Genomic DNA, 25,442 nt, shown 5'->3' with positions numbered 1-25,442 from the left:
TCCAAAGAAATCAGGAACTTTCCTGTTTTCAAAGTCTCTACTCTTGATTACATATAAATAAGCCTATTTCCAATCTGAACAGTTCTATGATTCTATGTCTTTAAATCATCTGGAAAAGCATTTTTGTATTGTTTGTGCCATCCAATGTAAGTTTCTTGAGGAAAACTAAGGCAGAGGACAAGAAGGAAGAGGATGATGGGGGCACTTCTAAATTTGAAAACGCTTGTATTTTGGTGAAAGAAAATGATGTGCAATGCAGTTTTTGAAAAGCACCACTGGGTTATGAGCAGTGCTGTAAGGGTGAACTTTATGACTACACTCCATATACTAATTTTGGTACCATCCCAAAGGATTATCTGCAATCACAAAGATTAGTGGGAGCTTAAAAGGAATTAATGGATTTTATATGTTTTTGTACTCATCCTTCCTTCAATTCGGTTAATGTGAAACATTATCCTATTGCTGACCTCCAACTAACTGATTACAGCTACAGGTCACTTTCAGTTTGCATTTCACTTATTTGCAAAGGTGTATAAACTTTGAGTGTTTCTCACTAGTAATAAAAGGTCCAAATCTGGTTCATTTGGAGAGTCTTCTCAAACAGGCAGACTCAGTTATTTTTCTTATAATACATTAAGTTACTATAACAGTTTGTACAAAATAAACTTCATGCAAAAAAATGTGTTATTTCAAATTATGCTAGTCTCAACCTCAACAGCACCTCACAGACTATGAACTTCATCACAAGCACTTCTCCCACATCTAGCACATAACTTTATCTTGAGCTTCAAAGCTGAGTATCTTTCCCCCTGTGCCCCCCCCCTTTTCAAAAGCCTTTCACTGAGAATGTAAGAGGAAAATTAAAGTCATTCATCTGTAAATGCTGGTTCTCAAATCGGCTTGTAGGATTCCAGACTAAAGTTCTTAATTAAAAATATACACATATATATAGATCCTTCTAAATTGATGCAGGTTGAAACGGCTTGTAAAGCAATAGCAAGCAAAAGCACTGGCTTCTCTTTGCTCTTTACATCCTGCCTGGACATCTGCCACTGAGGAGGATCGCTACCTGAACAGCCACCACCTGACCCAGCTCCTTACCATGGCTTGCAGATGCTCCCTCCTATCTTCCTTTTCACTTTCCCCAAAATAGGCATCCATCCTCTCTCAAGTAACCCCACTTGCTTTTTCCAGCTCAGTCCTCCAGAGAGTTGCTGAGATAGCTCCTTTCTATCCTTTCCTCCCCCTCCCACGTCTTTTTGAATAGACATTTAGTGTCAGTTATCCATGTCTCTGATGGCTCTTCTGCCTTGTTCTCACTGTCTTCTCCTACTTCTCGCTGACAGCCTTTAAATTAATTTCTCTAAGCCCTCTTTCTGGAGGGGCACTGCTGCCCAGTGAGTCTGGGTGGGGAGGCTTCTCCCTCTCACTCCCTTGTCAAGCATGCAAGACAGTCATTAGCTAGGTTTGAGGAGATGAGTTGCTCAGCTGTATCAGGCCATAGTGACCCATGCTGCCATGGAAACAATGGCCAAAAACAGGACTTGGGCATATTTTTTTCAGCAGGCTGTTTCCATTTTGCACATTTTCTGTCCATGAGACTGGTTACTCATGCAACCTTGCTAGCTTCAGAGCTGTTTGAGGGGAACATCTATTTGGCTCTTTCAATCTCTCTCCTAAACACAGGCATCAAACTGCCGAGTAACTTTCATATTCCTATACATGCACACATCCTATATTGAGTAACTACTATTTATTACTGCTAATACTGAATAAGCAGCTGGATCAGATATTAACAGGTAAACAAGAGATTACTCTTTTCCCCAGCATACCAGAAAGAACATCCCACTTCCGATCCAGGAACTCACCTACCCTGATCAGAAGCAGAAACTAGCATGCTGAAGTCCAATGTGAGAGCTGGTAAAAAAACTCATGACACATTGCTGACAAGTCACACAAGGAGCTTGCAGTAAGTTTCCATCAGGGACCACGACTATACATTTATTGTCTTCTTTTCTCCAGGGTATCTGTAAGTTGAGATGTTATTATCACACTGAATCTATGTTCTCCTGCCACAAGACCCTGGCAGCTTAAAAAACAAAAGTTTACAACAATTTTCTGAAAACACTAACAACTGTCTGACATTTTTTCTCTCTTGTTGTTTCCCTGGTATCTGACTGAACTGTCTTACATTTAATTGATTAATATTGTGAGCAAAGGCTTTAAGTTTTGAATGCTGCACATGGAATATCAGAAAGCCTTCACTTCCCATTTCTTCCTAACAAAGTTGTGTACACAGTGGACAGATGAGTGTGACCAGTCTGGAATGCTTTACTAATTGAACAGTGCTTTTTGTGCAAGGTTCACAGATACAGACTGGTGGTACTCAATTCAGAAAAGAGCTTCCCTGCCAAGATCTTCCCTAAAATAGTTTAAAGGAGAGGGGAAAAAAAGTATTAGAAGAGTCCTACGTTCTTTCTTACTTCATTTTAAATTAAGTAAATACACGACCTTAAAAACATAGGTTTCCTTAATCTCTCTGATCCTATACTGTCACTTGCCAAAAGGTAAGTCCTGAGCTTTTCAAGACAGAGACTTGTCAAACACCAGCAGTACCCGCTGTGCACTGAAACAATCAAGGCCATTAGCAAACAGTTACTGTCATCACATTTTTAGTGGAACACCTATGTGTGAAGACTGAGACACAAATCCATCTTGGGTAAACAACTTTATAATCTGCAACAGTTGCCTATTTGCCCCAACAGAAACGTTCAGCAACAGTAGGACATTAGCAGCAAGTACTCTGTTCAACAGCTAGGAAAAATCACAGGTTTTGCTAGTCTGGGTTTAGTTAAGTAGGCAAACACAGCTGCAGAACCACCTGTAGAAGCAGGGCTTCTCTTTGAGACAAGTAGGCTGCTTTCTGCAGTTAAATTTGTCTTTCTCACTACAGTCAGATACTAAGTTGGAGCGTTTAGCTGCAATTTAATAGGACAGGGTTATTTAAAATGCTCTTTTGATGTAAAATTTAATGTGATAAACCACAAGGTTCTTCAAGGTGAAAATAGTTCAACCTTCACTCTATTTCAACAAACAGGAAGGCAAGCACCAAAAGAAAGAAAATAGCTTCCTAAGGTTTACCACTGTCTTTTTGGAATTTCTTTTTAATCAACAGGTCTCTTACTGGCATTTTTAGCTATCTTAGAGAGGTTTTGTGTTATTCAACAAATAATGCATCTTATTACTACCCCAAAAGCTGAAAAATTGAAGTGACAGATTTTTCAAAATCTGAGGCACTAGCAAATTATTGGACTTCCAGGGAAAATAAAGGATTTTCTAAGGTTTGTTGGGTGTTTTTTGGTGGTGATTTTTTGGTTGATTTTCATTTTATTTTTGTTGGTTTTAATTTTTTTTCCATCTGTTGCTGCTGCTATACATTTTCCTCATCAACACAGAGAAGGTTGTTTTCATAACTAAATGTTGCCACCCAAGTGCACTTGAGCTGCTAGTTTCTAAATAAATAAGAATATTTGCAGTTCCATGCTTTAAGGCAATTCAGACAAATCAATACTAGAGGTCCAGTCCTCAGTGTACAATTCTACCTACTCACAGTACTGCTTATGAATTGCATACTTACAAAGGCTCAGAAGGTCATGGACATCCACAGCTCTTCAAGCTGATTGACACTTTTCATGAATAGCTCATTTTTCCCTACATAACCATGCACCTTCTATCATCTTCTGTTAAACAAAACCAACTGCTTATTCCCCAAAGCAGTGTCTAAAAATTATTTTCAGACATTTCTAGTCAGTTTTCCTTCTGATTACAGTAGTTGTTAGTCTTGTACTAAGATCTTTCTGCCACCAGACTTGGAATTGAGATACAGCAGATGCCTTCCCATGTTAGCTAGCTGTTCTTTGGGGAACAGGCAACAAAACAGCAAAAATGGCTCCTGTGACTGCAACATCTCCTTGATTTTCAGAGCTGAACAACCCATTCTGTTAAAGCTCCTAGAGATAATCCCCTTGAGATGAAATTTAAGTAACCATTAATTTTCATTTTTATTAAAATCTTTAGGAAAAGCTTGAGTGTGTGTAGCAGTTGCCTTGGCCATTTCAGTCTATGTAAATACACAGTTTTGTGGTGTTTTCCTTTTTTTTGTTTTGTAGCCTTACAGATTGCTCATACTGGAGCAACCAGCTGAGAAGGCTTTGCTGTTGTTTTTTAAAGAAGGCTTTTTTTTATCCTCAAGGAAGAAGGAAAGCAGTATGAATGCCAAGAAGGCAGGATAGGAAGGGGAGAATAAAAGGGGATGAGATGCTATCAACATCCTGTCAGAAAGAAACAGAATTATCTGCTTGCTGCATCAGCCTTCCACAGAAATACCATACCAACACCTTGCAGCTGATGTTTAAGAACCACACCAGATGAATAAACTCATACGAGAGCTTTGTTTTTAAAATCTATATTCACTTGTCATTTCTGTGGCTTGCAGGATTTATAACAATATCTTTATATAGTTATGATGCAGAGAACATCCAACATAACTTTAAAGCAGCATGAGATGAGCATAACTTTCATACAGAATGCACATTTTTTTACTTGTAGAAGCTCACTGCAAACATCAAGCAATGGATTGAGAAGAGCAGAAAAATGATCACTTAGAAAAGAAATATACATTGAGACATTTGTAGGGTTTTTATTGTGTCTGTTTTTCAGAGTGAAAAGTATAGTGCAACATAATGGGGAGGGGAATAATTAATCTATCATAGAAAAAACCCATCATCATGTCAAGTGCAAATTCCAAAACAAGAAATAAGTAAAAAGTCACAATTAGTTCCATGCATTGTTGCTTTGTTAATTACAACAGTCAGAAAAGTGGGGGTGAAAAAAAAAATTGTATTGCTTCTGCAACAGTTTACTTCCCTGAAACCTGAATCCTGAGAGCTGTGAGCAAAGCAAGAAACAACAATAAAAAAATTTATGGTAAAAGAGAGAGCTAACCACAGTTCAAGCTAAAGACAATTTTTTGAGACTTCTTTTTTTCCACACATCTACTGAGTTCTAGTATTGTAAATTAGAAAAGCACTACCAATCCATTTAAAAACTCACTGCACTTGTGACATGGCCATTAAAGGCATACTTAGATTTGCTTTTCCCTCAATACTGCTTACTTCCCTTTAAGTTTTAAAGATTGCATCATCAATCATCCCTGATTCCAATACAATAATGAAAAATAAAGATGACACACTTGCAAGCTTCTGTCCCCTAATCCATATATCCAGCCCAGCTCACATTTTGGACATCTTATTGAGGGTGACCTGGTAACTACATGAAATGGTCTTCATTGTTTGCTCTGGGAATGGTACCACTCTCACCAACCTGTGAGCAGAACTGAAGCAAAATAATTTCCCAGGACAAAAAAATAAAAATCAGTTTCCAATTGGGCAAAAAGCTGTGTGTCTTTTAAGGACATGTCACAGTGGGCTGACTTCACTCTAGTCAAAGGCTGAAACAGTGTAATTAAAACCAAATTTTATTAAAAGGGGAGTCAGATTAAACATCATATGTATGGTCCACGCTGCAAATCTCATTTCACTATCACCAGGAATTCCTATGAGAAAGGGTGCATTCTGGACTAGAGCTATTAAAATAACAGTCTTACATATCTTTTATGCCCTTCTCCTCAGCCTTGCCCTTTGGGGAATATTTGTCTGACACAGGCCTTCATAAGGAACTTACTGTTTACATTTGGGCAAAAGGATGATCCCATGACTTCCACACAGAGCAACACTTGAGATCATATGTGGACCTCAGTCACATCTGATCATTCCTCACCTCTGAGGTTATCTTTTGTAAACTACTTTAGTCTTAGAAACATAACACACAGCACTTTCTTAGAAAGTACTGAATTCTAGCTTACGTGCTAGGTTACAAGCGCACCATATATAACAATTTCTAGTGGTTTTTTATGAAATATTACTTGACTTTGTACAGGAAACCAATTAGAAATTAAATACATAGAATCATAGAATCATAGGGGTTGAAAGGGACCTCGAAAGATCATCTAGTCCAACCCCCCTGCCAGAGCAGGGTCACCTAGAGTACATCACACAGGAAGGCGTCCAGGCGGGTCTTGAATGTCTCCAGAGAAGGAGACTCCACAACCTCCCTGGGCAGCCTGTTCCAGTGCTCTGTCACTCTCACAGTAAAAAAATGTTTTCTGATATTCACCTTAAACCTCCTATGCTCCAATTTGTATCCATTACTCCTTGTCCTATCACTGGTCATCACTGAAAAAAGCTTAACTCCATCGTCTTGACACTCACCCTTCACGTATTTGTAAACATTGATGAGGTCACCCCTCAGTCTCCTTTTCTCCAAACTAAAGAGACCCAGCTCCCTCAGCCTTTCCTCATAAGGGAGATGTTCCACTCCCTTAATCATCTTTGTGGCTCTGCGCTGGACTCTTTCCAGCAGTTCCCTGTCCTTCTTGAACTGAGGGGCCCAGAACTGGACACAATACTCCAGATGTGGCCTCACCAATGCAGAATAGAGGGGGAGGAGAACCTCTCTTGACCTACTAACCACACCCTTTCTAATGCACCCCAGGATGCCATTGGCCTTCTTAGCCACAAGGGCACATTGCTGGGTCATGGTCATCCTCCTGTCTACCAGGACCCCCAGATCCCTTTCACCCACACTGCTCTCCAGCAGGTCAGCCCCCAACCTGTACTGGTGCATGACATTTTTCTTCCCCAAATGCAAAACTCTACACTTGCCCTTGTTAAACTTCATCAGATTTTTCCCCACCCAAGTCTCCAGCCTGTCTAAGTCTCTCTGAATGGCAGCACAGCCTTCTGGTGTGTCAGCCACTCCTCCCAGCTTGGTGTCATCAGCAAACTTGCTGAGGGTACATTCTGTATCCTCATCCAGGTCGTTGATGAAGATGTTGAACAACACCGGTCCCAGTACTGACCCCTGAGGGACTTCACTAGCCATAGGCCTCCAACTAGATTCTGCCCCCAAATACAGACATGCCCATTCAGGAGCTGAAAGGAAAGATACATCTCAAGAGTTCATTTTTCAGGTTAAATTAGGCAGTGCTGAGCTGATAAAACTTCTGGTAAGAAATAGGTAAGAATCCAACTGAAGTGTGGATTTATTACTCTCAAGAAAACATTGTGTATAGGCTTATATTTCCGCCAAGACTCACCTGGTTTGGTAACCTGCACCAAGCTTAAAACAGGCAAAAAAAACACAAGCAAAGGAAGAGCTATGCCTGCATGATACCTGGAAATGCACAGGAAGGTACCCTCTGCATGACTCATACCTACCTTTATATAGTAGCACAAGAAGTCACTGAGAAAAGACCCATGCCAAGGTTGCAGTTTTTACTTCCTTGAGTTTGAAAACTCAGTAATTGCATGTTTCTCCCTTTAAAAAAATCATTTCTGAATGTCAGCAGTGACTGCTGGAAGAAGAGGCTGCATCACTCTGGAGAACTACAAAAAGGATGGAATGAGCTAATACCTACTGGACTATGCACACTAAGCAAAAAAATACAGCTGCATGTGCAGAAATAGATATGGGATATATCTACCATGCAGACACTTGATACTCATATGCAAAGGGATGCAATTAAAGAAGTGGAAGACAAGATGAACTAAAGTGAAAAAGCAGAGACAGATCACACAGGCAAAAGAAGGAGCAAAATTAACTTGGCCTGAGTAACATTCAGAATGCTGGAACAGCTACTAACAGGAAGAATGACTTGTGTGTGCAACAGAAGGTGCACAGCATGTGTGTTTTACTGTTAGCTACAGTGCTGAATCTTGGATACAGACAAAACAAATGGGAAATCACTTGAAAACAAAGCAAAGAATATAGAGATGATGCCCGAGGACAGGAGACTACTTGGGCATTTCGCAAAAAGGTTGAAGTCCTTTAGGTGAAGAAAAACAAATTCCGTTTTTTAAAACTGTATCTTTGAGTATAATGGAAAGAGAAGGTGCAACAGACTTCAGAGAAAGATCTCCATGCTCAGCCAATAGCTTTTTTGTAAAGGGAAACACATGAAAAAAAATATAATGGTAGCTTAAGATGCCTTAGATTCAGCAGGAAAGTGAAGTTTCTCCTTAAAGAAAATCCCAGAAAAACATTTTTTTCCAAAATAATCAACATCTTAAGACAAGTAAAAAGGCAGTTAAGTAGTCACGTTTCACCTGTCTTTATAGAAACGCTTTAGGACTGAATGATGACAAGAGAAGGTTGCTTGTACTTTGCCAGAAACATTTTGCCAAAGCAGAAATCCTAAAACATCTGTGTTCACTGCACACCAAAAGAGTAAATATTCAGCAACAGCAACAAGTCACAAGACCGGACCTTCCAACATTCAGAGGACCTGACCTGGAACACATTTTGGAGGATGCTGCTTCTGTATGTTCACATTCTTCTGCAAACTTTCCTACATCTAGTAACACTCAGATTAAACTCAGATTTTTAGGGCAAATGTGCAAGATTATAATGCATAAACACCTTGCATTGAAGTTCCTTTTCTTCCCTCCCTAGTCTGTCCCAATTTGTCCAACAGCTCCTGTGAATATCATTATCTATTATTACAGTACAAATTGAGGTCCATTTCTGATGGATAAGCAGAACTAGGTATAACCAAAGAGACAGCTGAAGAAATACATTAACACTATCAATAGAAAGAAAAGAGTTGAAGCCTCTGTAAGAATAGTTCTGTGGCTTGTACAGTCAGCACTTCTCAGGTGTAACATTAGGAGGCTAAACTATTGAAACACCAACAGATGTTCTATCAGGTACCATAAAAATCCAGAAGGATTTTCTGGCATCCCCATAAAAGGATCAGGAAAGAATCTGAGCTGTTAACACATAGGCAGTGACAAGCTGGATGTTGCAACTCTGAAACTTCTATGTCATAAAACTCATCATACACAACCACCACCACATTAAAATAGAGATTCTAATCCTAAAGTTAAAAAAAAGAAAGAGAGAAAAAACAACTATCAGAGGAGGCAGCACAAATAAGAGGGCTCAAAAACAATTGAGAATATTTACACTGTCCTATATTTGTAAACCTGTAAGCCTGTTTCATATGAATTAATAATTCACTGAACTAGGTTATTACCAGTTTATTGGTTTCTAAAACTAAATATTATTTGCTAAAGAAGATCAAGATTAAAAAATAGATCAAATAGACCAAAGCTTTGAAAGAAATGCAGCAGAAAGTCAGCCAGGAACAGCAATAAACTGAAAGAAATAAAAAAAAAAGCACACATTATTAACTCTTATTCAAGATACCTATGAGGGAGATAGTGGTGCTGGAAAGAAATCAACCTGCTTGCACAAGATACTTATTAGTTGTTTCCAAAACTGGTAACTCATTCTTCCCTTCAAAACACATCTTTAGATTTGCAGTTCAGTAATGGATAAATAATCTGAATGACAACAGCACACAAAGCATTTACATTCCCCGACAGACAGATTTCCATGCAGGGAGAAGTATCTGTTTGGAACCAGAAACTGATATTTCTCATCACAAGGTCTAGTAAAAACAGAGGATCTAGGGTACTACCTGTGCAGAAAACAAGAAATGACTAAAGCAAACACTACAAAAACAGAGTGCTGCCAGAACTCATGAAGATATATGCACTCCCTTGAAGGCATGAACACAACTAGACAAAAAACTGTCTTAAAAAAATCACTCAGTGGATTAGAAAGCTAAAAATCTCCATCATCTTTGAATTAAAAAATAATCTCTATTTCCTTATAAGTAACAGCTCTAGAGAAAAGATTACATATTTCAAGCATTTTTCACATAAACATGTCTTTCTGCCTAAAAGTCCTCTGCCAGGGCTGCAGATTTCCCAGTTATTTGAAAATTATTTTTCTACTACGCATTTCCAAGCCATAATCCATCTTGGTTTTTTTGAGAGGCAATACAAATGTAGTACACACATTAAGCTCAGACAACAGGCTGTATTAAAAAAAATAAATAAGTGCAAGATAAGTGGGAAGAATGTATATTAATTATTTCATGCTAGCTTTATGGCCTCAAAGGCTGCTGAGCTACTAACTCCTTGCAGACAAACTCCACTCCCATGTATCATGCATCCACAGCAAGCACAGGAGCTCCACAGAATATGAAGAGAACTCCAGTCTGACTTAGTTTCCTGAATAGCAAGCATTTCCCAATGTGAAGTTCTGCTCCTACATCAAGCTCCTTTCAACTGCCTCCTCATCACAAGTCCCCACCAGCTCTCAGTGAAGTGTCACAAAGTTGGCAGCCTGGGACTGCTCAAAGAGAGTTGAGAGGTGCATCAAAGGCAAGAGGGTGTGTGCAGCGCACAGCCCAGCTCCAGTCATGGCAATCCTTAACAGGGCACAGATGGCAGTGACCTCTTGCCTGTGTAGCCATGGGAACTACAGAGGGGAATAGCCCTTTACTGTAGTAGGGCTATGCTAAAAGTGCTGTCACAGGTGCAGAATTAGGCTCAATGCACTGCAGGCAAAAGATACCAGCTACTGCCGAGTTCTGTGCAGCATCCTCTGCAACAAATCAGGTCTCCAGCGTTATGTACCACATCAGCGGGGTGCAAAAGTTGTAGTAACTGGACCTGAAGATCACCACAGTTAAGAGTCACTAACAGACAAAAAAACACCAAGAACTTCTCTTTATAGAAATTGACATATCCTCTCACAAGAAAAAAACAAACAGCTATTGAAAGGTATAGAGAGAGTAGACTTGATATGAAAACCATGTCAGCTGTTTTCTTGAGATACATCCAGCAACTACAGTGCAGTTACACTTGAAGAGTGCACTGTGTCAGGACACAAATGACATTTTCCTATTGTTCCAACATACCCAAACCGAGTAAACTGGGAAAAGAAAAATCTTAACAGTTCTTATGCAATATTTTCCTGACCCCTGTGCATTCATCTGGTATCACACACAAGTATTTGGAATATCCTTTCAGAAGGCAACTACATGCCCACCACACACTCAGGGATAATTCCCTCCGATTGTCCAGCTGAGTAGACAGAGCACACTAGCCCTTTTCAGACAGCTAATTTTTCAGCTCTTGCATGTTTCTCTTATTTGAGATTAAAAGCATATTCATAACAGTAAGCCTTAAACAGCATCATTTCATGCTTTAAAAAGCAAACATACATCCAACTTCCTGCACCTTTGCTAGTAGAAGTGTCCTGGTTTGAGCCAGGATTAAGCCAATTTTTCTTTTCACTGTTTTTTTTTTCCTTCAGTAAGCTTTCTTTTAACTAGCAACTGTGTGTTCTGCTAGGCTGATAAGACAGTGGAATGTTTTTCTAACTACTGAGGTTTCAAGGTTACACCTTCACTCCGCCGGCTCAGACACTATGGGGAGATCTCTGACCCCCCCGTGGGAGGCTGAGTTAGACAGACAGCAAAATTGGCCAAAGATATTCCATTCCATATATCTACGTAAGCTCAAAGGAAGGTCAGAGATCATAGAAGACAGCTTCCTTCTTCTTCTCGCCTTCTCTTCCGTCCATGGCCGGCGTCCGGGGAGGACTCTGCTCATCCATCACCGTCGACCCTTAGGCTCGAGCTCTCCTGACCCTCATAACTCTCTGCTTTCTCCAGCAGCAGCTCCGGGATTCCTCGGGACTCTTCCCAGTTCAGGGGAGTGCTGTGGGAGTTGCTGGGGGTGGGGGGAGGCGAGAGGCTTTTGCCCATATCTGAATATATCTGTATATAATTGTACATATTTTCTTGTATGATTCATTAGTGTTTTAATTAAAGCTGTGTAGTTTAGTTTTCAATCCAGCCAAGTCTCTCTCTTTTTCTCTCTCTCCTTCCCTGCCTGGGTGGGGGGGGGAGGGGATCGAGAGCATTGTTGTCGGACCTGAGTCAAACGGTGACAAGAAGTTAACAAGTCAGCGCTTCAGGTGAATGTGGCAGACAGTACCACCTAGACAGGAATCAGCTGCTCAGAGAGCTCCTTTCCAAAACTTAGAAGAGATTTGTTATTTAAAGGGTTTATGACGCTCTAGAATCTGCCTAAACACAGAGTACAGGGACATGGTTGAAGCCCCAAGGTATTTCCCAAATGCCAGTGGCAAGATCCTGGGAGAACGAAGCACTAATACTTGCCTCCAGCCAAAACAAAAAGATATTTCAGATGAGGACTTTCATGAAATAACAGTGGATTATTCTTACAATTTCTTTAAGAGACACTGCACAATGTCAAGCAATCTGTTACTAAAGGAAAGAAATGTGCCAGAAAAGAAAAAAAAAAAAAGAAAAAGCTGTGATACACCATACTTACCCTCCTGAATTTTATTTTTTCTTTGACTACACAGTTCAAGAATTCACTGAACAGTACAAAAATCTGAGTAACACTAGAAAGCCTCTTTTAAGAGTAAAGCCTTACATTTTCTACACGCTCAGCACCAGATCTTCAGGCAGGAGTTGTTATAGCAACTAGTCTTCAAAGATTTTACTACTGTACTGCACTCCAGGGGAGACATCATCCCTGAGCAAGAAGGGTTTGGGGAATACATTTTATATTATTCTAACACACAAATACATCAGATAAAGTTTAGAGTATATAAATGTTACACCACACAAAATTGTTTTCTATTTTCTTTTTTTTAATATTACAGTGGTGTTTCAGGTAGTCTTCCTCTTTACCTAACAATTTTAAAAAAGATAATAAATTACAAAACATACTTAATAGACATACTAGGCTAGCAATAGCCTAGTCCCCAGGGTGTTTTCTTGGTCAAAGTAATACAACTTCTCAAAGCAGTACCAAGGTCTGTCTCACACTTGATCAACACTTTATTGAAGAATTAAGTCAGTAATAGGTTCCACATAAGCAATTTTATAGGCAGTCAACAAGTACATCTAAGAGGTGGGAATTTGCTGTCACTTCCATGGGTTCTCCTGCATCACTCTCAGTTTTTGGGGTTTTGGTTTGGTTTTGTATTGTTTGGGGGTTTTTTGGATTTTTATTGGTTTTGACTGGTTTCTGTTTTTTAAAAGGGTGCAAGAAGGAAGCCTGCCACTGAACTGCCAGTGAAAAGCCATTGAAAAGCCATTGATCAACCCCATCCAGCATTTGGGCTCAGGAAAACACAGCTCCTATTTTAATTCCTTAATTCACACCGGAAATCCAGGGAGTTTTCACGTTCCATACATACCTGTTCCACATAGCTACTGCTGTTCCATCCAAACCTCTCATTAAGGAACATAGTGACATTTTACAACCAACCCATTTTTCCTCCACTTCAAGTACAGGAATAAGGAGTTTCTTGTCCATCTGCATCCCTGTTGTTTCCAGACCTTGAAATTATTGTCATATCACACACAGCAAATTACATACCAATACAGCTCCAGCCAGGCTCCATTGACACCCATTCACCACATAAAACAAACTCTCAGATTAGATTGAATTTTCATTCGCGTCACACCTGCACTCCGGTTACACAACCCATGAACAGCAGTAGCTGTCCCACTAACATAGCGGAGATGTAAGCAGACATTTCTGAGTTGTGCTCACAGAATTGGTCATGGCATTGCTCAAGACACTCAGGTTGGGGAGGAAGGGAAAAGGACAGTTCCCCAAGAGCTGAACTGCATTCTGCCTCAGTATTGTGGCTCCCACACCACATCCACAAGCAACACCTCCTGTTGAATCTGCTGCGACATCCCCACCACAGAATTATATTTAAATTGGTCCTATTTCTGCCAAATCAAGTCTATTTAAGACTGAAGTTTTTGATGCCAGACATCTGCCTCAGGCTCAATTATTTTGCAAACTTTCAAGCTTGACTGGTTCAGCTATTTCTGAGACTAAGGTGAGAAGAAAAATGTTACTTAGCTCAAAACCAAACACTTCTCCACTTCCCCCAAGCAAAACACTCCTTTGCAACCCTGACACTAATACAGAGGGCAGAAATATGTACAAGTCTTGTTTCACAGGGAAAGAACAGAATATAATCCTTTAGTGTAAAGATTAGCTCCCAGTGTAATTTTGAAAGTGGTGATCTAGCAATTTAACTTAAGAGTGCAAAAGTATTGAATAGTGCTTTATGCATGACTGAAGGCCAGTATTGATATACGTGTGTATTATTTGACCTCATATTAGTTGCATATACACATTATATGTATTTTAATACACAACTAAAACGACTGCTACACTGAGAATTTTAATACTTCCTTTTTAAAAGCTTTTGCCTCCACCTGAAGGAAAGTTCCTTCTTTTTGTAATCAGTCTACTTCATTCCATGTTGACACCAAGAACTGAACACAGTACTTAAGCTAAGGGAAACACATGTTCAAAAGTACACTTGTCTTACTAATATCTCATAAAATTGAGAAGACTTGCATGCTTTAGAAACCTTCCCCTCCAGTCTTTTAAAAAAGACTACCAAGAAAACACACAGTTGTTGCATCCTCTGCCACTCACTACAGTAACAACCTGGGAGCCAAAAGCTGAAAGACCCCTGATTCATGCCAGTGTCATGCAGGCAGGTCTGAGACTTGCGTGCTGAAACTGCAGTAGGTAAGTCTTTTTAAATAACCAGGGATGACCAAGAGTGTGAGGCCTAGACTGCTCCTGCTTGCAACTCTTCCTTTAACGCTCAGCTAGAAATAACATCTAGTGGTTTGTCCTTTCATCTCCTCAAATGAGGAGATGAAAACAGCAGAAAACTGCTGCTTCAGGAGTTAATTAGAGGGGGATTCTTCTGTATGCAATCACTTTCAACTAAGCGGCATGGCTAGCCATTACCTGTTCCGGACTTTAGTGATGTAGATTATTATAACTACATGCTTTCTATAAGACAATTTTCAGCAAGCTTTCTTGTAAAGACATCTATGGGCTTGCAGTTAATACTGCTTGTTCAAAAGATTACTGTTATTTCTTCACACAGTTTTACAGCTGGAAGACAACACAGCATTGGGGTCAACTCTAGGAATAAGCAAAGAAGGTGGCTGCCTAGAGAACCACACTGATATATGTGGCAAAACAGTCCTCTCCCTCACCCAATCTTGTTTATACCACAGCTCCTGAGAGAGGCAGGTAGATGTTGCTGCAAATGCAACATAGGGATTGCACAGCAGTAGCTGGTTCGACATATGCAGAAGTGGCAAACAGAACACTCTGCAACCTGTCTGGGCCCTTGAGTTCCCTGGCATATGCAGCTTTCCAGAGCTCTGCCCCTCACCTGGTGTCCCAGCTCCAACCTGTTCTCCTCCCTTTACTACCTGGGGAGGATGCCTGACTTGACTAGCCCCAGGTCTTCATCTTGAGAGTCACCTGTCTTCCTCATACCTGGTCAGCAGCTTTACTTGCTTCAGACCTCAACAGCTCTGGACAGCTTAACAGTCTAAGGTAATGCAGGCTAAATGTAAAAGAAAGGAATTTTCCATACCTGGCTTCAACAGCATCCCTACAACTGCCACACTGAAGTGATTTTGCTTCTCTTAGTCTTCATAATAGCAAAATTAAGATTCTTTAACATTTACTTATAAACCAAAGAAATGTCAACAGTGGTCATGAGGGGCCAACATCATACACAAAATCAGAGTCTTCATGAACCAAACACTGAGAGCTGAGAGCTTTGCAGACTGAGCCAAAGAGGCTGGCTCCAGCTGACAACTGAGCCAACTTGTACTTTGTCTGCATAAGGTATAGCAAAAGCCCTCATGTACATGCACCCCCTATTAGTGGGTCACTTAGAAAACTGAACACAAGAGAAACCACAATATCCATTCAAAACAGGTCCACAAATGAATTCTCACGCCTTCCACGCTCTCCAACATATTTCAGAGGACTACTCCCGTATTTCTCTAACAGCGTCCCAGTCGTGACTAAACCAGACTATTTGCCAGATGAGGCACATTTCAATAGTTTAACATGCAGACCCTGCTATAGTCACATAGTAATATATAAGTCAGTTAAACACCACTAAAATTCACCACCCTTCTGAGGACTGACCTTGTACTGACTGACATCATCATTGAAGATAGGGACTGTGACACAACCTTACACAGGAGGAGAGTGTGCATGGGAGGACGTAACTTGAAAACCCTTCCATTCTGAATGGTCCCAGCCCCCCACTCAAACTGAACAGGTACCATCAAAATATAGCAGTGTCTCAGCTCAACAAGCTGTCAAGGTCCCTCAGAACACAACAGACAACAACCATGCATACGACAAAGAAAGGTAATCTTATATACATGTTTATGAAATGTATCGTTTTATATACAATATGAAAAAGCAACAGAAACATCACCAAGATCACAAAATACCTTCCCCATGTGTATGACTTGCATATGTACAAATACACAGAAAGGTATCTAAGAGGTCTGCACTGCCCGATGTCTTTGGTGCTATGTATCTTTTCCTTCTGCTCTCCTTTATATCAGTGACTCAGTCATACATTCCCTAAGGACAAAACATCTATTGGTGACGATCAGGAAAAGACAGAGCCATTTGTCAGAAGCTATATAATAGAGCAACATTCCGCCAATACTGCAGTCATCACCAAATCATTTTTCATAACACTGAAAAAAATTAAAGATCCTCCCTTTTAATACTGCAAAGAACATACGCATTTCCATAAATCATACAATCAGCATTTGCAGCACCAAATCCCTATAAAACAATGCATCAGCTGAAGTCTTAATTTGGTCAGCTTAATTGTTTTTCTCCTACTAGCAGAGATTACATCTTGCTTTTAAATACTGAAACTCTAAATTACTATTTTTTAATAAAACCTGTTTTTCTCTGCCAGAAGGCCATTCCAATCAAAATAGTTTTCACTAGCTTTTTACTTTCTTTCTGACTCAGCTGCTGAATTATAGTTTACTACCAGCAATAATATTCATATCCATTCCTTAAATCAAACAGCTTACATGATGTTGAATTTTTACTTACACAGATTTCATGAAGTATCTTAATTTACTATTCTATAAGGGAAACAGCTCTCTCTGCCTTTGCATGATTTTTTTCAGACAAAGCTTTCAGAAGAAACTGAATTGCACAAATGAATTTACATGGAAGGATGGTCACACATGTGAAGTGGCTGTCCTTCCTTTGGAAATACACAAGTTCTAAGTTCAGTAGGCAACAAGGTTGTTAAATGGCAACTAATTTTTGCTGGTCTTGAAAAAGTTATTATAGGAACTGCTAAGTAATATTGCAAGCTTGAAACACAACATGACAGTTTTCGGTAACTGTCAAGGACAAAGTCGTAGAATCATGTTTTCAACACCAACAGTAAAGGCTTAACTCTGAAATCATGTCTCATGCACCAAAAAGAATAATTCAGTTGCCTAAGAGCTGCTGATGCCTTCATAAATAGCAAGCTGAGCAACATCAACTGCTGCTTCAGTACAGAATATGGAAGAGTAAGCTCTAAAGGAGAAATTCATTCCAACAATGAAACCCAATGTTATTTTTCAGTAGATACTTTTCCCAAGAAAATACAGGACCATCCTCAAGTCTGATCTACTTTTGTCAAGGAACATTTCAATTTGGGGCAGTCGTTCATATGCACAATTACAAGCCTGTTCTTTTAGCTACTTAATTGCATCAACATCTGAAAGCTATTCAGGTAGGCTAGCTATCAGGTAGACCACTGTAAAGTTACATTCACAATAGCAAGAAGGGAGCTATGGGTCCTTTTCAAAACATGCTTCAAAAAAGATACTGCTGTGACAGTGGCCACGTGAGTGAAGGAAGTTATCATCAGCTGAACTCCGTATAGCAAAAAATATAGAAATAGCAAAAAAAAATGCAGAAAACATCCATTTATTCTTCCCAGCCACCACTCAAACATGTAATTCTCCTAATTCATCTTCCAGTTACTAGACATTTCTTTTCTTTCTTTTTTTTAACCACAACACTGCCTGCTCACATCCAACAGTCATTAAGGAAACAAAATTCTGAACACTGACTAGCTATGGTATAATCAGGTACTCTGGGGTCATACAGGCTATTGATCCCTGTTACTTATATCACAGAACAAGAGCAGTTCTACTCAACTTCCTGTTCTGATGTGTTCGTGCACTCAGTTCAGACCAAGGTGTGCACACGTCGCAAAGGGCAGGATCTAGCCATTTGTTTTGTGGTACCTCATAGAATGCCAGGTTGGAAGGTACCTCAAGGATCATCTAGTCCAACCTTATTATACTACCTTTCCTACCATTTAGAAAAAAGCCTCTGCAAATTGAACTAGAATATAACTCGTAGAAGGATTTCAGATGTTTTCACCAATTCTGTTTCACATATAACCCCAAATAAAAACATTATGGAAAATACTCCCTCCACCTCTCAAGTAACATGAACCTTCAACACAGAGGCAAGTATGTGAATCCTATTAAATATTTCTGTGTGGCACCATACAGATACACCTTTTTGAGAGAGCGAGTTGCTATGGGACTCCCAAGACTATCAGTGACATATTGCTATTTGAATGTTAAATTATGCTCATCACCTTCTTCGTTGTACCCGCCTTCACCTTATCACTTCAAACCAGTAGCTCAATGAAATACATTTTCAGCAACTACATTAAAATCAAATCTAGCATAATTCATCTTTCTCTTACACTTTAACCCAGTTTAATCAATTGGGTGCTTTTAGTTCTATATACAAGAGTATAATAGAAAATCCACAGTTATTATATGCCTGTGGAATAATGAATGTTTGATCATATGTTGCCAACAGTAAGGAGTATGTACTCTAGCAAAAGGGAAAATTCTTTTTGGTTGACTTGAAAAACCCCAAAAAGGCAGCTCAACAGCATAACTGTTACGTCAACACTTAAATGCTGGAAATTTACTCCAGAGTAAGAGGTACAACCAACCATCTGCATCTGTGACGGTGCCAAAAATCAGTGAACTATGTGCCAGATTTTAACTTGCCCTGAACCGCGACCATTTGCTCTTTCACCCCTTTAAAATCGTTTCAGATAGAATGCAACCAAGTTGAATACTTTATTTTGAAGCAACATATTACAGATATCAGTATGAAATCCCATGCATGTGAAATTATACTGCATGGTGAAAATGCAGAACTCCAACTGACAGAGCCCTGCACTAAAATTAAGATGCCCTACAGAATAAAAAGACTGTGCTTCTGATCAAGTCCCCGAACTGTGTGTATGAGTAACCAAGATGAGGAGAGGGAAAAAACAGCATACATAGATACATATGTTCATTACTTACATGATAAATGTTTTTATATTGCCAGAAGAGGATCCATAGATAATGTAGACATTAACAAATGTTGTTTCAAAGAGCTAATTACCACAGCACTCAATACCTAGCCACGCATGGTGCTTAATAGAAACATTTGATCTAGGGATAGTTTTAAACTAAAACCCATGTAGTTCTAAACAGAATTACACCTGAGAGTATGTTTTCTGTTCCACGTGTCCCTAACTCTACTGATTTATGTGGATATGTTTGAAAAGAGAATAAAAATATAAAGCCTAGAGGTAAAATATACACATACCTTTTAATATCAACTTTTTTTAAGCACCAGTCAATAAGCTGCACTCTCTCTCACACTGCAAAAAACTTAAGAGATCACTAAAATTGCATGACAGATTCAGCATATGCAGTGTCACCGAGTCAAGAAGCAAGGCTAAAAGGCAGCATAGCATAACACAACAGGGTGACAGAACCTGTAAACTGCAGCTGTAATCAAACTAACCTATATAGCATGCTGCTCATGCACGGTTTTGATGATTTTCATTGTGAAGAATAACATTACATAGAGAGTGCAGTTTGAGGCATCTCTGCACAAAGAAATCACAAGGCTGACTGCACAAACACAAGACAATTGTCAAACTTTGTCACCAACCTAATTAGAGCAAGCAAAGAACCAACAAAAAATAGCATTTTACCTTTTTAAGGAAAAGTTTCTGTAATTTCTTGTGAGGCAGCTTGATCATCTTTTTTCAGCATTCAGGATATGGGTCAGAACCTGCAAGTATGTGAGCCATTCTGCAGGGCTTTTACACCTTTCTTCTTCTCTATTAACTCGCTGCAGCCAGCTTAGCTCAACACGTCACCAGATGCCAGCCCAGCAACAGATTAAAAGGCAAGAGCTAGGCTGAATCTCATCTTTTACTCAAACAAGGAAGCTATATACAGACACTCCAGCTCCAGCCAAAGCCTATAGCTGTGTTTTCAGCATGAGAAGGAAGAGACAAGGTATAAGGTCTCCCTAGAAAACATGCAAAGTTTAAAAAGGTGCTTATCCAGAGGCAAGAATTTGCAGAATTCAAGAGGTACAAAGATGCTCAGTATCTAGCTGATCTCTTCAAATCCCATTATTCAACATTTAGGACTCTGAAACCTACCCAACATTACCTGCTGAGTGCAGTTTGCCACTGCGCACCTGTTAATTGTGCACATTGTATGTGACTCAGCCAAGCACAGGAAAGAGCCTGTCATTTATGTTTTCTTCAAATCACTCGGAGACTTGATTCCTTTGAATAGTTTTTAGAAAAATCCCTATGAAGAAAGAGATTACACACCAAGATGTTATATACAGATACCCAGGGAGTATTTATAGAGTATTTATAGAGTCTACCAATGCTGAGTTAGATTCAATGCTATAGAAACCAGACATCATGGGCATTGCTGCCTTCCCTTCAGGAATCTGCAAGCAAAGTCCAGCACCAGATTTCAAAGGACAAGGCTCAGCAGCACACCAGTGATACTGCAACTCCTGGGCCACTGGTGTCCTGTAGGACATCCTGGTCTCAAAACCAGTGTGCACTCCCAGAGATACCAATGGGATAATCCCAATACTGAAGATGGAGCACACACTGCAGCAGTTTAAAGTTACTTCATGATCAACGTACCTCCTGACCAGTACTGTAGTGCCTCAAGAGCTATCCTTTGTGAGGATACACAAAATGTATTATGAGGGGAACTTCTTCAAAATACTGTCAGTCACTCCCAAGTCTGTCTTCTTTTTGTACCATAAATAATATTTCACACAAGCTGCAGCTGAAAAAAAAACCAACTCTCAAATCTGTAATAGTCCCTCTCTACCTGTATCAGGTTTCTTCCATTTGCATTGTTCTCCTATCACACAAGCTGTTTTGTTCCTCTGCCTTCTTGCTGTCCCATTCTTCAGGAGCTTAACTACCAAAAACCCTCTCACATGTCTGCAAAGTTTCCATCCTATGGAGGCACATGTACTTAGCCTCCAGCAAGTGGCAATGTCTAGGGTGAGTCAAGAAAACCAGAGGTTTGGAGTTAAGCACACTCTTACCTGCAGATGTTTGTTTTTAAGGGAAGTCCAACATGACAGGTAAATCACAGCTGCAGCAAAACACAAACCCAAACTCTGAGAATTGATGCCACTATACACCAATGAGAAAGTCCAAGTCCTACCAAAAAGGCACACTGACAAGGCCACAAAAAAGGAGTGCAAGCTGTGTCAATGTATTGGATGTGAGAAAAATACAGACCCAGGGCAGCCACTGAGAAAAACCAACTGCTGAAGGTAAGAAGTAGACCCTGTGAAAGCATTTAAAAGATATTCTGGCTATCCTGCATTTTTTTGGGTATGCATTACCAAGAACCATATTACTTTAAAATTAAAACTTACAATTCTTACTCCAGTTTACCAGTATTTATACAATTTCTTAGCATCTCCACTTCCACCTAGGACCTTACCAGGGTAAAACAACATCGATTTAGGATTTGGGTTCTTCATACTGTAATTGTTTGGTTGCATTTTTATTTCTGTACTTGCATCCATTACAGACGCAAGATTTTCATGTACACAAATTAAAAGTGTTTGAAAAAACTAATTAAAATTCAAAAGACTCCCTTATGTCAAGATAACATGCCAGCATGCCAACCACTAGATTCATCTAGTTTTCTAAAGTGTAGCTCAAGCTAAACAATTAGATGTAAGTTGGCAGTACCTTACTGAAATTCTTTTGTGCCTTCTAATACATAACCAGGTTTTGGAAAATAGCTGCATTACAGAAAATGTAGCAGTAGACTTTCAGCTACAATTCTGAATTTCTGGTTTTGTTGGTTTGGGTTTTTTTTAGTTGAGAAAAACATTGAAAACATAACTTAGCGTTATTTTTAGGTATTTATGTATGTCTGAATACATTCTGCACTCCGTCACTGTTACTATGGTTGATAATTGCTTTTTGTTAAATATGACAGTCAGCAGACCTAACACACAGTCTTTGCTTACTCACAATTCTTTCATTTAAATGCAACATTCAACAAACAAAGAAGTCCTCCAAACTACATGTGGATAACATCTTTACATCCAGTCACTGCTACTTGCCCTTTGCAAGACTGGGTGTTGGTTTGTGCTACACAGGCTTTGCTTGGGCAATTTAAATTCAAGATGCTTCATTCCTTGATGAATGTTTACCTCATCTTTCTGGCCTAACCAAAAGAAGAAACTTTTTTTTTATTAATTTTGTTTATGAACTACACAGTTCTTAGCAGGCCTACTACCATCTCATACTAACCCTCATGGGAAAGATGTCATTAGCATCCCAGGTGAAGCCAGCTAGCCATAAGCAAAGATTGCACAACTAAAGAAGGAACAAAGTATTCTGTGGGTGTATGTATAGCATCTATTACAGTACTTTATATTAAAGACAAACATAGTTCAGATTTTTCTTTAAGTATAGTGCTGCTCTTCAATGGAACCAATATTAGCGAGTTCTGTACAAAAGTGTTATTACAGGCATCTTTTTCTATACGTACTTAAGTTACCTTTTCTACTTTCCTTAGTAACTCAACACCGAAAAGATAAAACACCTTTCTGCTTTAACTCACATGGGTAAAAAAATAGAAAAAAGTATAAGAGGAATCTCAATTTGAAAAAAAATATTAAACTTTATCAGTAATTCTAAACAAATGTCAGTCACCATCAGCTGAGATTTCTCCATATTACCTCCTGTTTTGATTTCCAATTTCACAAACTTACAAAATGCTATTTGAATTGCTCAATACAAACCAGTTTCTTCCCTGGCTAGCTGACCCCTTGCAAAAATTAGTCAATGCTGGCTCAAAGCCAGCAATATTTGTTTGTGCTTAGAAATGAAACTAAAATAATTTCTCAGTATTAAACTGAACACCCTAAATCATAAGTGGTACCTTTAAAAGCACCAGCTTCTAATGCTCAACTCCTGGCAACACTAAAGCTGCACACCTATACTGAGAACATATGCTCAGGTCCTGATTCTCAAAGAGAAGCTCATCCAGCTCCATTATCAGTCACAAGCTCCCCATCTGGTGCAAGCTCCTGGCACAATACTCTTATGAGCAAGGAGAGGAATTTTCCAAGTTTCATTTCGCACAGCCCTACCAACAAATCCATAGCAAGGGGCAGCACGGCAGCTACTGACGCACATGCTGCCATTGGGGTCCAAAGGTCTTTGCTCAGGGTCCTGTTGATCTGCAGAGTCCAAACCAAAACAAACAAAAAGTTGTTGTCAAGTATCCCCCTCAATTATTTCAAGTCAATACACAGAGGAGTGAATTATTTTCAAACAATTGCAAAAAAGGATTTCTCTTACACTCCAGACAACCAGCTAGTGTAAATATGTTCGAGACAATGGGGGCTACACAGCAAAGGAACTGATATTGCTCTCTTACAGATCAGTAATTACCTAGGATCAAGAAACATTCCAGCTTGACTATTTTCAGGCTATTTTTTGAAATAGGTACTTAAAGATGCAAACAGTATCTTTGGTCAGGAAGCTTGGATGCAGAATTTTTTTTTTTTCCTCTCCCCTCCTACTCTTCAAACAGCTAGAAACTTTAGACATCTTTTTCTTTTCTTTTTCTATCCTGATACTCCAATTCCAGCTCCTCGAGAGCCACCTTCAGGGAAAAACGAGGAAGCAAAATACAGGAGATACTGCCCATTTTCTGCATAGCACTAAATACGTGGTAGCAAACCAAGAGCATTGACCTTGTAAAACAGAACTTCCTTCCTCTTCCAAAATAACCAAGCTGAAATCCACGGCATTTTGGTCACAGAAGTGCCTGCTACAGATGGAGGTATTTGCATGTGATTTTCTCCCTCCTGTTCTAATTAGCGAACATCACTGCCTGGCAAATCCTGTTCAAGCTCTTAAAACAACTCTCATGTAACACCCCCCTCCCCTCCCACCTTCCCTAACATCCAACAAAAACGCAGAGTCCTGAGGGACTTATACCAAATACTACTGCAATAAAAGCAAGGAAATAGCTTCTCCACAGAACCAGATTTGTTTCACTGCTGCTCTAAGGACCTCTCAGTTACCCTCCAAGACACAACTAAGAAACAACCACAGCACCTTTATACCAGAAACTCAAAAAGTTACCTCTGCAACTAAAAAGAGAAAAAGAAGCATGACTACACCACAGTTGGAAAACTTCTAGCTGTAGAAGTATTTTAAAAGGAAATTAGAACATTTTAAGGAAAGAGAAGCCCATTTTATTTCCTGAAACTCGGCATTCCCTAAAGTTTAAGGAGTCTTATGGCCAAGGTTTTAAGGGGCTCACTCCAAGTTCTCCTGTCAGTTTGAACCTGTGGGCAAAGTATCATGAACTTTTCTTTCCCCTCTTTATTACATAATTTTGTGAGGGTAGATGGCTCCGTGTAATTTCTCTAAATCTGTATTATAAATGCAAGCAGCCTTCAAGTTGATTTATATTTACAAGATTTACAAGCCTATAACATCAATACACAGCAGCTACTGAAAGAAAATGCTTAGTTTAGCCATTTGCAAATCTAACAGCCAAGATCTTTTTCAGGAGATTTCACACAAACTCACAATAGTTCATAGTCTTTTTTTTCCCTCAAAATACAAAAATCAGCTTACCCTCAAGAGGTGTATTATAATTCATGGCCCTGCTGAAATTTTGGCCTACTTTTAACTAGGGTTGAGTTATTTAGGATTTTACACTGTGCATACTAGTTGCAATATTCACACTAGTTAAAACATGAGATAACCTTACCTATCTCTAACATAGTCAAGACATAGACTTCAGTTCATAAGAAGACAAAGAGGGGCATCTCTGCATACATGCCTTTGTAGGTGACAGGGTTAAGGAGTGCAGGGAGGCCAAATAACCATGTCCATAAATTTTTCCCTGTCCCATCACATGCAACTCTTTGGCTATTTCTCAGTCTCCCTAGAGCTTCACACACAAGCTACTAGAAACATCCCTTGCCAGAGGCAGGGGAAGTAATTTGCAGTTATAAAGAGAACAATAAAAGGCTGTAGGCTATAAATTCATCCATAACACCACACTTCTCTACATACATCCATCCATAGTTGATTTGATTACCAAAAGATTTGATTACCAAATACATTTTTGAAAATCATCACAAGATGGCTCCAAATCACTCTTTACTCTGCACTTTCTATTG

The 25,442-nt window shown here is 39.4% G+C and overlaps 1 protein-coding gene across 1 annotated transcript in view; it reads right to left on the bottom strand.

Annotated features, from left to right (window-relative positions):
- RPS6KA2 (ribosomal protein S6 kinase A2) overlaps positions 1–20,131 on the bottom strand; it is a 263,758-nt gene extending 243,627 nt beyond the window's left edge. The window contains exon 1 of the mRNA XM_051614751.1: positions 19,930–20,131. Coding sequence (XP_051470711.1) covers positions 19,930–19,977 — 48 coding nt within the window. The 5' untranslated portion in view covers positions 19,978–20,131. The remainder of the gene's footprint in view (positions 1–19,929) is intronic.
- Positions 20,132–25,442: the final 5,311 nt, after the last annotated feature.

This window comes from Apus apus, chromosome 3 (genome assembly GCF_020740795.1).
Source record: "Apus apus isolate bApuApu2 chromosome 3, bApuApu2.pri.cur, whole genome shotgun sequence".
Taxonomy (NCBI): Eukaryota; Metazoa; Chordata; class Aves; order Apodiformes; family Apodidae; genus Apus; species Apus apus.
The sequence above is the reverse complement of the archived record's forward strand: the minus strand, read 5'-3'. Positions and strand labels throughout refer to the sequence as shown.